At 41.5% G+C, this 15,338-nt stretch overlaps 1 protein-coding gene across 1 annotated transcript in view; it reads right to left on the bottom strand.

The window, feature by feature from the left end:
* Nucleotides 1–657: 657 nt before the first annotated feature.
* FMN1 (formin 1) overlaps nt 658–15,338 on the bottom strand; it is a 236,738-nt gene continuing 222,057 nt past the window's right edge. The window contains exons 16-17 of the mRNA XM_036017210.1: nt 12,158–12,242; nt 658–9,403 (exon numbers count right to left, since the gene is read on the bottom strand). Of these exons, the coding sequence (XP_035873103.1) occupies nt 9,359–9,403; nt 12,158–12,242 (130 nt within the window). The 3' untranslated portion in view covers nt 658–9,358. The remainder of the gene's footprint in view (nt 9,404–12,157; nt 12,243–15,338) is intronic.

Genomic DNA, 15,338 nt, shown 5'->3' with positions numbered 1-15,338 from the left:
TTCCCTGGATAATAATTACGTCTGTTCATGAAATGACTATGCACTCGGGGGCATTATTTCAGCAAACTTCTAGAACTCAAGAGTGCATGACATTCAGGAACATTGAACAAATGGATAAATTACAAAATAATTGCACTTATTTAAACTTAAGTGTATTCTGCTGGAAGTATTTAACTTTCTGTTCATAAATACCTGCAGGTGTCATCATTGCTTAAAAAGAATTAGTACCTTGTGCTGAGTGCTAGAAAATAATTTAACTGTATTTCTGTTTTATTTCCCTAGTATATTGTTTACCAACCCACAACCTGAAGTCACCAATGCCTGTGGTTTTCCCCCCACTCACCCCATCTTGGGCAATATGTGTTCAGGTAGTGTTGCTTTGGAGTCAGCCTAGCTGAGACAATGCCTGGCTGAGGGTGTCTGTTCAGTGTTAGCCTTGAATGCCTAGGCAGGTTGGCCACTGCCAGTGGGATAAACAGGGCAGAAAGAAGGAAATGTGAATGACAGACTTACTGAGACTCAGCTCTTGAGGCTCAGTAGTAATGCTAAGCTTGGGCAGCAATGGAAGTTGGAAGTGACTAGTTTCTCCATATTAGAGTACTGTTGGAATACTTCCCCAAATGCCTCCTGAAAACAAATCTGCACTGCACACCAGACAGACATGAAACCAAGATTTATTAAAATACCCTTAGCATATTTACAGTTGAAAGCCATGAATGCAGTTCTCTGCAAATTCCAAAAAATAGAGTTCTATCTCTTAAAACAAATTAACAGAGGTATCAATAGATTAGAATAAATATAATCTATCACAGAGATAGAATTCTTTGAGTAGACAATCTACATTTTCTAACCAATATATACTATGTACAAAAATACACTTGATATGGTAACCAAGTAGTGTCACGGAGGAAAAAAAATATATATATACATGCACACATATATTTGCACTATGTACAGTCAATATTGGTTCCTTCACCTTTTCTTTTTAAAAATAAATACTTCATTTGGTTGCAAATGACATTTACAAGTTCAACTAATGAGCATTTTCAGCACTGACAAAATTAAATATGCAAATTAGAAATACATATTTTTTAAAATTTTAAAGGAAAAAATACCTGAATCCAATTAGCTTATTACATTAAAAATATCCAAGACCATGGAATGTAAGGTTTCATGTCTTTAAAGTGCCTTCTCCCTTCCAAACTGTCTTCCTTGCTGCTGAAAGCCCTTTAGGATGACCTCTACAGATTGGTTTAGCATACTTAACTAAACAGAAAGGCCACTGTTTTTCCAGGTCCAATGTTTGACTGTTTGGGACATGCTTATACTTTCTCTTTACCCCCTTTCAAGAATCTCACAGTGACTGTTAATCTGAAAACAACCACAAATTGTCAATGTCTTGATCCAGATTCATGTAGATGTTTGAATCGGGAGTCGTTAGAATGGAGTGGCAATAACAAGCCTACGAGTGAAAATGTTTGCCCAGAATTTAAGTCAATGTGTCCTGTGGCACAGAAAAATTATTTGAGCTTCAAAAATTTAGTCTTATGCATCACAGCTGGTGACCTGGACTGATTTATCAAAAGAATGGTGCCAGTTAGACAGTTTTAAAATAAAATCTATGAGAAATCGAGAAGGACAAGAATAACCCTCCCCTCAACCTTCCTAAAATAAAGCAGAATAAAATGAGAAAGAAATGTATTTTCCATCTCTTTTATGGATTTTCCCCTCTTTGCCTAAGTGATGAGGTGATGCTGACATTAACAAGAGGCCGTCACAGCGGTGTGTCTCGCTCGGCGACAGTGGAGCGCCCTGTCCAAAGGCCTGGGAAATGGAGCACAGGGTGTGAGAGGAGGGAGTTCAGGCTCAGGGAGACACTCGGCTGTCTGTGAGGCAGGGCGGTAAAGAGAGCTGGGTCCTGGAGAGATGGTAAAGTGAGAAAAATAGGGGTGGGGTGTGAGGGAAGGGGAGGCCAAAGTAGATGTATTGAAAGGAGGAAACGAATGAAGCAAGATGCCAAAATGACTTTTGGGCAAGCACAGAGAAGAGAGGAACGTCCCTGGACTGCCAGCCCCATGGGAATGAATCTGAAATTGAATGGCACTATTTCAGCAAGCGCAGTTTCATTAGGGTACCTGCTTTTCCAGCACGTTGTCAGGCACTGACCGATATGAGATATTGGCCACTCCCATTTGCCTAAGACAGATTCCTTGAGTTTCCACAGAGAGGCTGTCCATGATACAATGATGTCAAAAATCACCTGCTCCCTATCAAGGCAACGTATTAGCCAAACAGTGAGCCTTGGACTTGTTCAGGTTTTCCTTCTTCTCTGTCACCTGTTCTCCCTCATCTCATGGCTTGTGATCTCACGAGGCAGAATTAAGACACATACCTGCAGGGATCCAATGCATTTTAGGAAAGTAGTGTCCAAGGTCCAGGGTGTCACTAAGAAAATGAGACCTTAAAGGACTTGGGATGATTTACATTTGTTAGGCCTGATTCCTATTAAGATGCTACCTGATTTCACTTAGGTTCTAGGCATGCAGGCTAGCATTGGTGTTCCAGGCCAAAGCACGATTCCCTAACTCCAACTCCAGGGAAGCGCGCTGCTTCCCACAGCAGTCTCAATTAAAACTCAACGGAGGAAAAGACTATATAGCAAGTCAACGACATGTGCTGTCTAAAGAGTCTTAAAAGTTATTCAATTTCTAATTTTAAAAAGTTTTTGCCATTTTAGGAGTCTCTCAGATTGTTTTTTTAAAAGAGAACTCCTTTTATAAATGCTTATGTTCTTTGAAGATTATACATTCTATTAACAGTAGAGTGATATTATTTGTGTTCGGAGAAATTGAAGAATTGCAGAATCATAAAGTTAATGACTTGGAATGGACCTATTCCTCTGGTAGACCTCAAGGTGCTGTGTGTCACCCTGGGTAGGCAGAATTGCCACGAGACTTCCCCTCACTTGTGGACTTGTTTCCAAAGGAAATGGGTGTTTTTGGAGGATTATACAGAATGTAAGGTCAGTGGGCTGAGACCACCTTCTTTATGTCTTGGTGGTCAGGAGCAAAGAAACAAGATTATAGCTAGGGACAAACTGTCAAGAAGAAAGGAAAAAATAGCTACCTAGAGTTTCCTTAAGCTTATCTAACATATAAAGATTTTTGAATCTCCTTCTGGCCTCTTATTAGAAAGGGTAGTACAATTTTTGTATATTATGGGCCCATTTTTATATACTTCACAGAAAGAAACCTGGAATTCAAAGTTCATCCCAAGAGTTCTCAGAAAGCTGTTCATTCCTGAACACATCTATCATCCACGTCATAGGGAGGTAGAGGGTAACTTCCCTGTACACTCAGTGCTCGATGGGACCAGCCTCATGTTCTGGAACACTGACTGAATGAATAAACAAAAATACAGTTGTTCCATGAGGCAAGAATGGAAGTAAGCCCTGAAAGATAACACTATAGGAAAGGAGGTACAACTTGGCCAGAGATGTTGATAAACTGCTATGATGCACACTTGAAAACACTTGATTTCTTACCTGATGTGCTAAGTATAATGGTAAGTATAATATATATGGGGAGAAATATTCATTCTCTTCTTAGACATTTTATAGTTTCAAAGATAGGGAGCTCTTAGTCTCTGCACAGGTAGAATTTCAGGAAATGTTCAGCCTACAAAACAGACTAGGTCTGGTAGAAGGTTGTTTACTCCATGGAGAAGAATGCCAAATTCCTTGGAGGTGAATTTCTGGAAACTATTGGTTCATTTGCATTTGCTAGCCCCATGCTATGGAAATTCACATAAAACATTAAAAAAATAGTTCACAGAAGTATCTGGACCAGCTCTTAGAAAAAGAGGCAGACTAGAGAGTCTTAGTATTGAGGGAAGATTTATTAAAAAAAAATAGAAAATTATATAAACCTAGATGGAATGTAGAAGAAGGAAAAATAAATTAATGACCTTAGATACCCCTTTCATATAAAAATTGAGGTAAATCAGTCTTCTTCAGACCACAGAATGGAGCAAAATAATTCACGAACAAGTACTTCATAGATGTAATATGCAATAAAGTGGAATTCACTTGAGCTATTGATCAAAGTGAATCATCACACCAGAGAAGGGAGGGAGGAGAAGGAAAAGGCCATGTTACTATCACCAGGGAGGTTGGGAGAGGGGCTGGGGTAGAGGGGCAGTGAATCCAATAAGCTCCATTGGAGGGCGGCCCACTTACTGAATGAGGCTGGTTTGCTTCTCTAATCTTTGTTGGCAGAAGTTGCAGGGGGACTTAAGAGACAGAGTGGGCTAGCTGCTGTTTTAACCTCTTTACATTTCCGAGTAAGTTGTCCACCACACACATTTCCTAAACACTAAGTTTATATCACAGTCTTGACTAAGGTTTTAAAACAAACAAGACTACTGAATTGCCTTCAAGTTGAATATGTTAAGACTCTTTTGAACTCACCACGGCCTGCCCCGGCAAAGCATTGATCAGGAGGAGGGATTGCCCACTCCTTGGGAGGGAAATGAAGATTGTGAAGCTAACACTCAGTGCTTCTAACAAGGTGTCAACAACCGATGGATGTGTGAAAATGACGAAATGGGCTTCTTGGTCACATACAGCTATGCCCTCCCGACCAGTTATGCCTGGGTTCAATTGCTAATGGAGTGATAAATACTGGTATTTGAGTCTAAAGGAGCCAGATTCGCTGAGGCCTGGTTTTGAAGGTGCTTTTTTTTCAGTGACTTCTCCCCCAGTGACAGAGAAGGTGTCAAGCAGCTGGGTGGTTTCTCTCTAGAGATGGAAAGTAGAAATATATCCAGCAAGTTACTTACATTTAGAGCAGCCAAAAATGATTCCTACTTTTCAAATACTAGATGCTATTGGCTTGGCCACATACACAGGCTTCTCTTGTGCTGGAGGTTTCTTTATAATGACAAAGTAGCTGCCGTGAACGCAAGCTCATGTCTTTGTTCAACCCTCTCTGCAGCGGTATTGTTCGTAAAGGTACAATACCTAATATGTGAAATGTGACAATCATGGTCTTCTGCATGTTCCACAAATTTATAAGCTGCTCTTAAGAAAGCCCAGCAAAAGAACATTTAATGGTCTAACACTTCTCCTACTATAATGTGCCACTTCTCCTTGTACGTGGCTTTTTAAAAAATAAGCTCACTGGGTTTCACAGTATGTCCATTTTTATTGTGAGATTTAGGAACTAATACATTTATTTGTAGATTAGCAAATCTGCTAATGTTTTTTATTTTCCCTTCCAGCTCTTGGACTTTTTTTTTCTTTCTCTTTCTTTCTTTGCATTTCTTTTTCTGATTAGAACAGACAGGATCAAAGAAAAATGAAGGTCATATCTATCACATAGTTTTCCCAAACAATTCCTAACGAAATTTTAAACTACTTTATAAAATTGTATATTTGATATTTGGATTAGATACTTGGAGATAAAATGTTGTATTTTTTGGATTTCTTCCCTCTCTTTGACATAGAAATCCCCCAATTGGTTTTATCTTTGTTTAGGGGTAGGGAGATATGGCAAAATAGGCCAATTTGGGATATCAGGGAGTGAAGAGTTCAAGTCTGCCTGAATTAAGGTCTGGTGACTGGGGAAGACACTGCCGTCTGCACTGCTAATGACCTGGTGGACCTGCAGGCCAGCGGGCTGGCCGCTGTTTGCTGGGTGGCTGCCGGCACTGATCTGCATTGATGACACCAGGTAAGAGAGAAGGAGAAATAGAAATGAGGAAACCTAACATTCAAGAGAGCAAGAATAATTTAAGTGAAAACTCTCCATTGCAGGCAGTGTGATCTATGGAGACAAGTGTGAAAATACTTATACCTTTTCTGCCACATCCAGTCCTGGTCCATGGAAGAGCCGTACTGATGGTTGTCTTTGTGGAGGTTTCCAATGCCACCAAGGAATTTTACTCCTCCTTTCAGTTCTGCAGTTGTTCCACCAGTAGCATATGAGCTTTCACTTAGGAAACGCCTTTCCTTATGGTACTTATGGACAAAGAGGGCGCTAAGGGAGGCTCAGCAGGTGTGTAATTTCCACTGTCCTTACTCCGGGGGGGGGGGGGGGGGGGGCGGGCAGCAGGGCGGAGACTGTATCCAATCTGATGTTCAGTTCCGCAACCATCTTGCTAGTTTGTTTAGGCCACAACATTTCAGGTACAACAGCACCACTAAGTTTTCCTTATCCTACTTCTCAGATTTCAGAACTACTTCTTCCATAATTCCTAGGTAGTTGCAGCGAGCATTTGAAGGGCCATCATGGGCATCAACTCAAGAATTCAAAAGGCAGCTGTTGGGCAGCAAGGCCATCTCCTGTGATGGCTGGCGATTCACCATCATCAGTTTCTGCTTGACCACACTTGTGCCTTTTTCCTCCCCTTGGTAAGCTCCTCTTCTTGGGTCAAAAGCCATACAGCACACCTCCTTATAACCTGATTTTTGATACCTCACAGCCCTGATTTTTTCCCCTAATATGTTGATATTATGCTCTGGTTTAATATATGATATACTTGTGTGCTTGACGATGGTACCAATTTCTCACACAAGAATCTGAACTGCTGTTCACCTGTGCCCTCAGATTTAATGAATCTTGGACGAGATGATGGCACAATACGTAAAGGTTTCTCAGAGTCTGACTCGTAAGTCAGGCGTGAGTGGTCAAACATAGGAGCATTGCTGGCCACTCTCCCTCCTGTCCTGGGGAGCGGGACTTAGAACTGCCGCTTAAATCCCGTTTACCTGAGCTGCTCAAGCTGCTCAGTGGAACTTCAACTACTCCCTCTCCATGCAAAGTTTAGAGACACCAGTTGTATTTAAACACCATCTCCACTGTGTTTTAGAGGGGACATTCTAAAGGCCTCCAGGTTGTTTTAGATGGCCTACCTTGAACAAATTCTTGTGAACCTCATTATCTACTGAAGCTAGAAATGAAGGTGGTGTCGACAGTGCACTGTGAGTGTGGATGAGGGAGGGGCAGCCAGATACAGAACACAGGATTGAAGCAGGGTGAAAATAATGGGGATCCTGCCCTGGTGTCTTAGTGCACTAACAGACTACGTTTGACTAATATTACAACATCACTGTCTTTCTCCAACACAGCCAGGCAAACTTTGCTCTTTAGAAATGAGTACTTGACTGCCAATTTCTAGCCTGTCTGTGAGGATGAAACCCTAACCATGGGCTGCGTTTGTCTGACCCTCAAACTCAATGTTCCCACTCATTCTTCTTCAGTATTGGGTCCGTGAGAGCATGTTCTCGCAGGGTTATGTGGCCAAAGTGACAGTCCTGCTTATCTTCAGTGATATTCTTATGAGCGTCCTACCTCAACACCTGAAGTGGACGGCGGTGACGCTGCCCAGACCCACTGGCAGCTGTCTCCCATCACGTCTGTAAGGACCCACGTGGACCTAAACCTCTGCTGGTCTTACTGAACTCAGAGTTGATTCCTAAGGCATGGGCAATATAGGCTCTTTTCTTTCGCACAGTAATACCAGGGGCGTGCCACAGAGCCCAGGAGGGCTGGGAGCGGAATTTGTTTTCCCTTGAAGAAAACATTCCTTATGTTTTCTGCATAGTTAAGTGAAAGGGAAGAAACAATACAAGAAAACAGTATGAAAAGCTTGTTGCTCACAAGGAACTTCTTGTAGTCATGTCAGTTTCCTATAAGCTTCTCTACTTTGTGTGTCTCATCCTTTTATTTGGACTTGGAAGAAAAAAGGCAACCCAACTAGGTTACCATATTCCTTCTTTTGAATTGTTAGAAAAGGTGGTTAGCACCTGCATGAATATGGCTTCAGAGACTTAGTTTGATCCTGACTGTGCATTCTTGCTTCTCGAGGTGGGCATTATATTGAGGACAAGGTACTGCTTTCATTAGCTGGGTCTATTATGGGTCCCTGAGGAGGCTGATGATTGGCAGGCATGTCCTGGGCAGAAACCCAGGCACCTGGCAGGTTGAGAGCTTCTGGGGAGATTCTGGGGAGATCCTGGGGCAACAGCAGCTGGATTGGGATGGGTGCTAAGGCTGTTGCTCACATCTAGACTGTCATCCACCAACTGGAGGAAAAACCTCTGACCCCTCTCCCTTCAAGGCCCAAACTTGATGTTCTTTGATCCTATTATCAATTCACCCCCAGTCCTCTCTTTTCTTCCCTCTCAAGATGGATTCGTTTCTCCTGTGACTCAGAGGCAGGGGTCATGTCAGCTCCCAGCGTCAGAAAAAGCTGCACTTACATGACATTCCATTCCAAGATTAAGATTAATATAATCACCTTCTTTGCATTTGAATGTAAAGAACTTTTCTGACCTTAATTTTTCAGCCTCCTGCTTCACCCTATGTCACATGTCTTTCAGTCAAGGTCATGATAAAAAGCTGCGAGTAACATTTGCCATTTTGCATAGAAACAGCCTCCTGGGGTGAGTGGGAGAGGTCCCGCCACACACAGGCCCAGAACAGGGCATGCAGCTCAGGTGCATATCAACATTGCATTGCCTACTCATGAGTGATCTGAAATGTGAAATGTGCTCTGTTATTGGGTCACTTGTCGCCCTGCTCAGGGCTGTTTCTTCTAGAATTTGGGGGTGAGAATTCTGGCTGGTCCAGGAAACTACAATTAATTGATGTAAAAACAAAGGAATGGGTCTTGCTTAATGGCTGATGGCCTGTGTCATAATCTGTTCTCCAGGATGAGTCTGTGGTCATTTAACCCCTTCTCCACCATCTACAATCCCATTTTCTCTCCTTTCCATAATATGAACAACCACCACCACAAATAACCATTTCCCTCATCTAGGAAATACATAGTCTTGGAGCTCTTTAAAAATAATTTTGGTAAATTTTCAACATTTTTGGCCAGAAAGACACTTCAAAATCTTTATGCAGTGGGATCAAAATTAAGATCAATAATCAAACCAGCATTGTGTAAAGGCTTGAACTCCTTCAAGTCAACTGTCATAAAATATCCTTTTCTTCTCTCACAAATTTACATATATAAAGAGTAGGTTAGAAAGCTTGAAATCTCCGCTTTAAAAAAAAAACGTGGGAAACCTTGGTATTTGTTCCGGTCTTACAGCAAAGTCAACTTTGGGCCTCTATAAGAAACAGTTATCAATACTGCTGCAACGGTGCCTTAAACAGCTTTTCATGGTTTCTGTGGCTTAACCAGGGACTTCTTGGAGAACGCAGGAGTTCCCACTGCAGACGCCCTTACAAAGAGATGAGCAAGAGAAGTGTTTAGTAACATATCTTTCCAGAAGCTCCTGCAGCGCTGGTGTTGCAAAGGGGAAGCCAGGTGCCCAGTCCTGCCGGCGGCGTTCTCACGGCGATGTTTAGTTGGTGGCCACGCTGGCTTCCTTCTGACGCAGTCTTTCTTTCTGCAGTTGAGGAAGAAAATGAGTTTATTATTCCTTTTTCTGATTTTTCATCTTCCTCAAATTTTGATAAGTTTCTTAAATTTTGGTCTAGAATTCTAGAGTTGTACGATATGCTGTAGAAATAAGACCATTTTTATCCTTCTTTCCTGAAACCCTCTGTTACCTGCCCCTTCCAACCTATCGCTCTTACTCACCAACAAGCCGACAAAATTAATAACCAACTTGTAAGCCAAGTGTATCCATTGGAAACCCTGACCTTTACCATTCCAGGTTGCTGTTTTGTGACAAAAGTCCTAACTTTGTAGTGTTACTCAAAGGATCCTCCCATCTCTCGCCTTGGCTCACTAATGGACTTAGGGAATGCTCAAGAAATAGTTTCTGGGGAGTCCAGATAGGAAAAATCAACTTGGAAGATGCCCTGATTTCATCTGCTCAGAGTGGCAGGAGCTCTGGCCTTGCCCTGGGTGCTCTGCTCTGCCCTCTTGAGCTTCCTTCCTGGGGCCAGCCTTCTGATGGGGGAGAATGTGGCAGTCTGCTGGCAGGATGGAAGAGAACAGGAGAGCACCACACAGAAACATGGACCCTCACTGTCTCCAGGACGTTGGAGAAGTAAACAGAATAAACACAGTGATGGGTGTGTCTGTTCTTAGTGGTGGGAAAATAGAAGGCTGAAAAAGAAATGGGAGAAGCACTTTCCTTGGGAAAGAGCAGATGCAGAGAGAATCACTCTGAGAATGGATTCTCGGCTGCTTGTGACCTGTGAGGTGTGATGCTACAGTGAGTTACTACATTGGCCTAGATGTAAATATAAGTCGATGATTTTAAACATCTGTCCCCAGTTTGAATCCCATCCCTGACTTGAGAAATTTAATCAGGAATCAGTTTACAAGCTCTTCCCTAATTTCTATGAAAATAAACAACAAAACAAACAACGCTAAGCTGAGGACCACAGTTGGGAGCTTGCCCGTAGTGAAGGTCACTTATAAAAGAAAAGCACTGCTGCCCTTTTGTCCACGGCAGTGGTTTCCAACCTTCTTCATTTCCTGGCACACAAAAATGAGTTACTGAAGTTCTGTGGCACACCCAAAAATATAGTTTTTGCTGATCTGACATAAAAATAGGTATAACTTTCATTCACTCACACCTGATGGCTATTGTGTTGGCTGCTGTCATTTTCTGATTTGACAACCTAAGGGAAAAGAGGTCAGTGCCCTTGACTAAATAGTCAAGTACTGCATATTTTAACAATTCTGGCAGTGTACCATCTGAACATCGCTGGTCTATAGAGTTGAGTCCATTTTCTTTGCCACTGGACGTAAGGTGTGGCTGAAAAAGTTAGGATAGAGGCCCAAATAAGATGCTTGTGGAAGAGGGAGAGGGCCATGAAGAAGGGAGATAGAAGTTGGGGCTGAGCGCACTGCCTCTGGAAATCATACAAACGAGTGTGATGACAGTAGTGTCAGTGGGCCCACAGGGTGCGTCTGCTCAGGTGGGGGCTCCGCGCCCTGACCGCTGCGTCTCCTGACCATGCTGTATGGCCCCAACTTCTCCATTTCTCACCTATGCTCCTCACTCAACATTCATTTAGCTGCTGATGGGGCTGTTACGAGAGACACCACAGTCAATCATTGGGAGTAATCTCACTTTATAACATATGCTCCACTTAGACTGTCAAAGGATTTGAAACAGCTGGCAAAAGGTACTTGTGACACAAAAGGACAACATTAAGTAGTGGTAGGAGATCAGGGCACAGGGAAGTCAGGGCCTGAAAATCAAAGTGAGGAGAATGACAGTCCCACTTACCACTAACTGCTGTCCCCCCTGTAGTGCCAGCCAAAGCTGCAGAGATTCATGATCACAAGGAAAAGAACTAACATCAAATGAGCTCTTATTGTGTTCTAGGCACTTTACATATATATCTCTTCTCAGCTTCCTTAACATAACCCTAAAGCAAAGGTAATATGGCTTCCCTCTTTTCACAAAAGATGGAGAAGCAAAATAACTTCATTAAAGTTTCGCAAGGAGTAAGTGCCTGAGCTTGGATTTGAACTCTGACACCTTGGCTTAGTAACCATTTAGCCCTTCTGACTATTGTCTGTAACAGACAGGTGGAGATTCATTGTGTTCCACTCTGAAAATGTGATGGAGGACGGCTTGCCCTCATAGCTAGGAAGCCTGAGCGGACTTGCCAGTTTCTAGGACAGGGAGAAACCTCTGCAGCTCAGAGTGTGGTTCTGGTTTTTGTTACACATTTCTGCAGTGACACTATGTAGGCTGTATCTTTCTGCATCTCAGTTTTACCAACTATCAAAAGAGGATAAGCCCTGCCCATTTCTTTAACAGGGAAAAGAAACTGATGAGGATGAAATGCTGAAACATTTCAGGAGCAAGGTTATTTGAGATAGGGGATCACAGCATGAGGGCATGAGGGGGCCGTGCGGAAGGGTGTGAAACAGCAAGTGACCCAATTTGCTTTATCTGGAAACGACTTTTGTTGACTTTGGTGGGTAAACACATGAAGCTGTGTTTTGTTTCTCCCTCTCTCTCTCTCTCTCTCTCTCTCTCTCTCTCTCTCTATATATATATATATATATTTTTTTTTTTTTTAACCGTCTGCTACTCTGGGAGGGGAACTGAAAATCTGGATACTACCTTCTATGGCCCTGAGTTTTAGCCTTGAAATTCAGACACACTCCTGGGTGCACCCCACTAATAATGAAAAATCTTGAGGTTATGTTGAACAATGCATCTCACCAGACTGGCCGTGGGGTTGATTTTCTTTGTCTCCACTTTCTTCTCTGACGTCAACTTGCTGACTGATTCCTGAGCCATTTTCAATCTGAAATTGAGAGAGTAGGGAGGGGAGAGGAGGAAGAGAAAGAGGAAACAAAAGAAAAGAAGAAAGAGAAAAAGGAAGAGGTCAGGTTAAACAGAAATCCAAATGAAGCTGAGTTAACCAATCAACAGTTTGGAAATGGAAGGAATGATTTCAATGCTTTTCATGCATAAATTCAAACTCTAATTAGGAGTGAAGGTGTATCTTCTGTTTTCAAAAGTGAATTATCTCCACTGGCTGAGAGGTGCACCTAGACGACTGTGGAAAGTCTGTGTTTTTCTGACCCATGCAGGAGCTTCTAATCTACAGAAAGCTGGATGTGGTCACATTACTGCCCAGGTACACTTCAAGGACAATAATGGTCTGACTTGTGATCCCTCTGCTCAGCAGACAACATGGACACAGTGTGACAAAGGACTTGTATTCACAATACATGAAGAACTCTTACAACTCAAAGAACAAATTACCCAAATTAAAAAATAGGCAAAGGATTTGAATAGACATTTCTCAAAGAAGACATACAAATGGCCAATAAGTACATGAAAAAGGCTCAATATGATTAGTCATCAAGGAAATGCAAATCAAAACCATGAGATAGGTACCTTTTCCCACTCACTAGAATGGCTAGAATCAAAAAAGACAATACCAAGTGCCGGAGGCCGAGACTTAGAGAGATGGGAGCCCTGACATGCTGCTCATGGGAATGCAGAGTGGTGTGGTCACTCAGGCAGCTTCTCAAAGTGTTACACACAGTTGCCATATGATGCCACAATCCCACTGCTAGATATATAAATATATGTAATAAGCAAGGAAGTAAAAATATCTGTCCATATAAAAATCTGCATATGAATGTTTATAGAAGCATTATTCAAATAGCCAAGAGTAGAAACAACCCAAATTTCCATCAGCTCAAATATGATACACAAAATGTGGTATATCCACATAATGAACTATTAGTGGCCCATAAAAAGGGATGAGATGCTGATTCATGCTACAAAGTAGTTGCACCTCAAAAACATTAAGTGAAAGCAGCCAGTTACAAAAATCCACATATTATATGATTCCATTTATATGAAATGTCAAGAACAGGAGAATCCAGAGACAGAAAGGGGACAGGGGAGAGTTGGAGTCACTCCTGTTCATTCCCACAGAGTGGGAAAACCACCTGTTCCTGAGGATGTAAGGGAATGGGAGCGGAGAAACTGCACTAGGGAGTGTAAACTGGTACAGTTGCCTTTGGCAAAATCAAGAAAGATTGCAAACATGCATACCCTATGAGCCATCAATTTATCTTCTAGGGAGATACCCAAAAGAAACTTTTATACACAGACACAGGGCTTTCATTGTAGTGATACATGCAGTAAGGAAAACTGGAAACCTAACCATTAGTTTCCACAGGGTAATGGATAGATGCCAATAGTAAATAATAGCTAACACTTATTGGGTGCTTAGTCCATACCAGGTACTGTTCTACCTGCTTTATTTGAATTAAACCATTTATTTCTCATGACAACCTTGTAAAATAGGAACTTTCACTATTCCTATTTCACAGGTCTGAACCACCAGACAATACAGCTTTTTAAAAATTATATTCATTTAATGGAATATGGAATAACTGTAAACTAGGTAGATCTATTTTTATTGGTTGAGTGTTTTACCAACAATTACATGGAAGAAATGTGTTTAGGTTTTCAGTCACGATAGAAAACTGTGGCAGCTCCTCAAAGAGTTAAGGATAGAAATACCATATGATCTAGCAAACCCCCTTCTGGGTATCTATCCAAAAAATTTGAAAACATTTATTTGCAAAGATAGATGCACCCCTATGTTCATGGCAGCATTATTCATGGTGGGTAAGACATGCAAACAACCAAAGTGTCCTTTGACAGGTGTCTGGATAAAGATGTGGCACATGCAAGAGTAGGCAAAAGCAGTCTTACAGTTGTGGGTATGCAAAACACAGAGTTTATTCTTGTTTTATTTGTCTTCTTCTTATTATAATTATTGTTATTATTTCATATCTTATGGGTAATAATAGGTGGTAATTTAACCCACTTTTGCCCACCCCATATATGCAATGGAACACTACTCAGCCATAAGAAAAGATGAACCACTGCCATTTGCAACAATGTGGATGTGTCTTGAGAGCGTCATGCTAAGCAAAATTAGTCAGAAAGACAAAGTTAAGAACCATATAATTTTGCTCATACATGGGATATAAAACTGACAGCACAAACAAACAGACAAGAAAGACAAACAAAACAAAACTCACAGACACAAACAACAGCAGTGGTTACTACAGGGGAGGGGGTGGGGTAGTAAAGGGTTAAGGGGCCAAGTATATGGTGACGGAAGAAGATATGACTTTGGGCGGTGCGCACACAATAGAACATACAGACAATATATCAAAGAATTGTACACTTGAAATGTATGTACTCTTAGTAACTCAATGTCATGTCAATAAATTTAATTTAAAAATCAACTACAGATATCAGAAACATGATACTGCGAGTGAAGAATTCTGTGGAACGATATAGTGAAGAGGCCACGCAGCACGATGGACAAGTGCTCCTGGGTCAGAGCCTGGCTACAGGATAGATTCTGAGCACCACCACTTACTAGCCATTTCACCCTGGGCAAGTGACCTCTCTGTGCCCTTGATTTCCTAAAAGAGGTGATAACAACAGTGCCTGCTAGATACAGTCAGTCATTGAAAGGATGGAAATACTACAGCTTCAAGCACAGTACAATCACTCAATGTATGGCACCTTCTATTGTACTGTGCATGCAACATGCTATACTGTGTGTCTTTAAATAGTACCCACAACACAGTATTGTTCACAGATGCCTACATGTCTGTGTAAAGACACATATAAACATCTATCTACATTTACATACAGACTGGAAAGGTACTCATTAGTTTCATGATAGAGGTTATTACTAGAAAGATGGAAAAAGAGAATAGCTTTGAGAGGTAGTATGTATAATAATACAATTAAATTTTTATGTATAATGACTTTTTTATATGAAAAACTCTTAAAGAATACTTGATAAAATGTGAAGAGATAATTCCAGGTGGTGTGAATATGGCCATTATGT

Source organism: Phyllostomus discolor, chromosome 1 (genome assembly GCF_004126475.2).
Source record: "Phyllostomus discolor isolate MPI-MPIP mPhyDis1 chromosome 1, mPhyDis1.pri.v3, whole genome shotgun sequence".
NCBI classification, from domain to species: domain Eukaryota; kingdom Metazoa; phylum Chordata; class Mammalia; order Chiroptera; family Phyllostomidae; genus Phyllostomus; species Phyllostomus discolor.
Note: the sequence above shows the minus strand (reverse complement) of the source record. Positions and strands in the feature narration are given on the sequence as shown.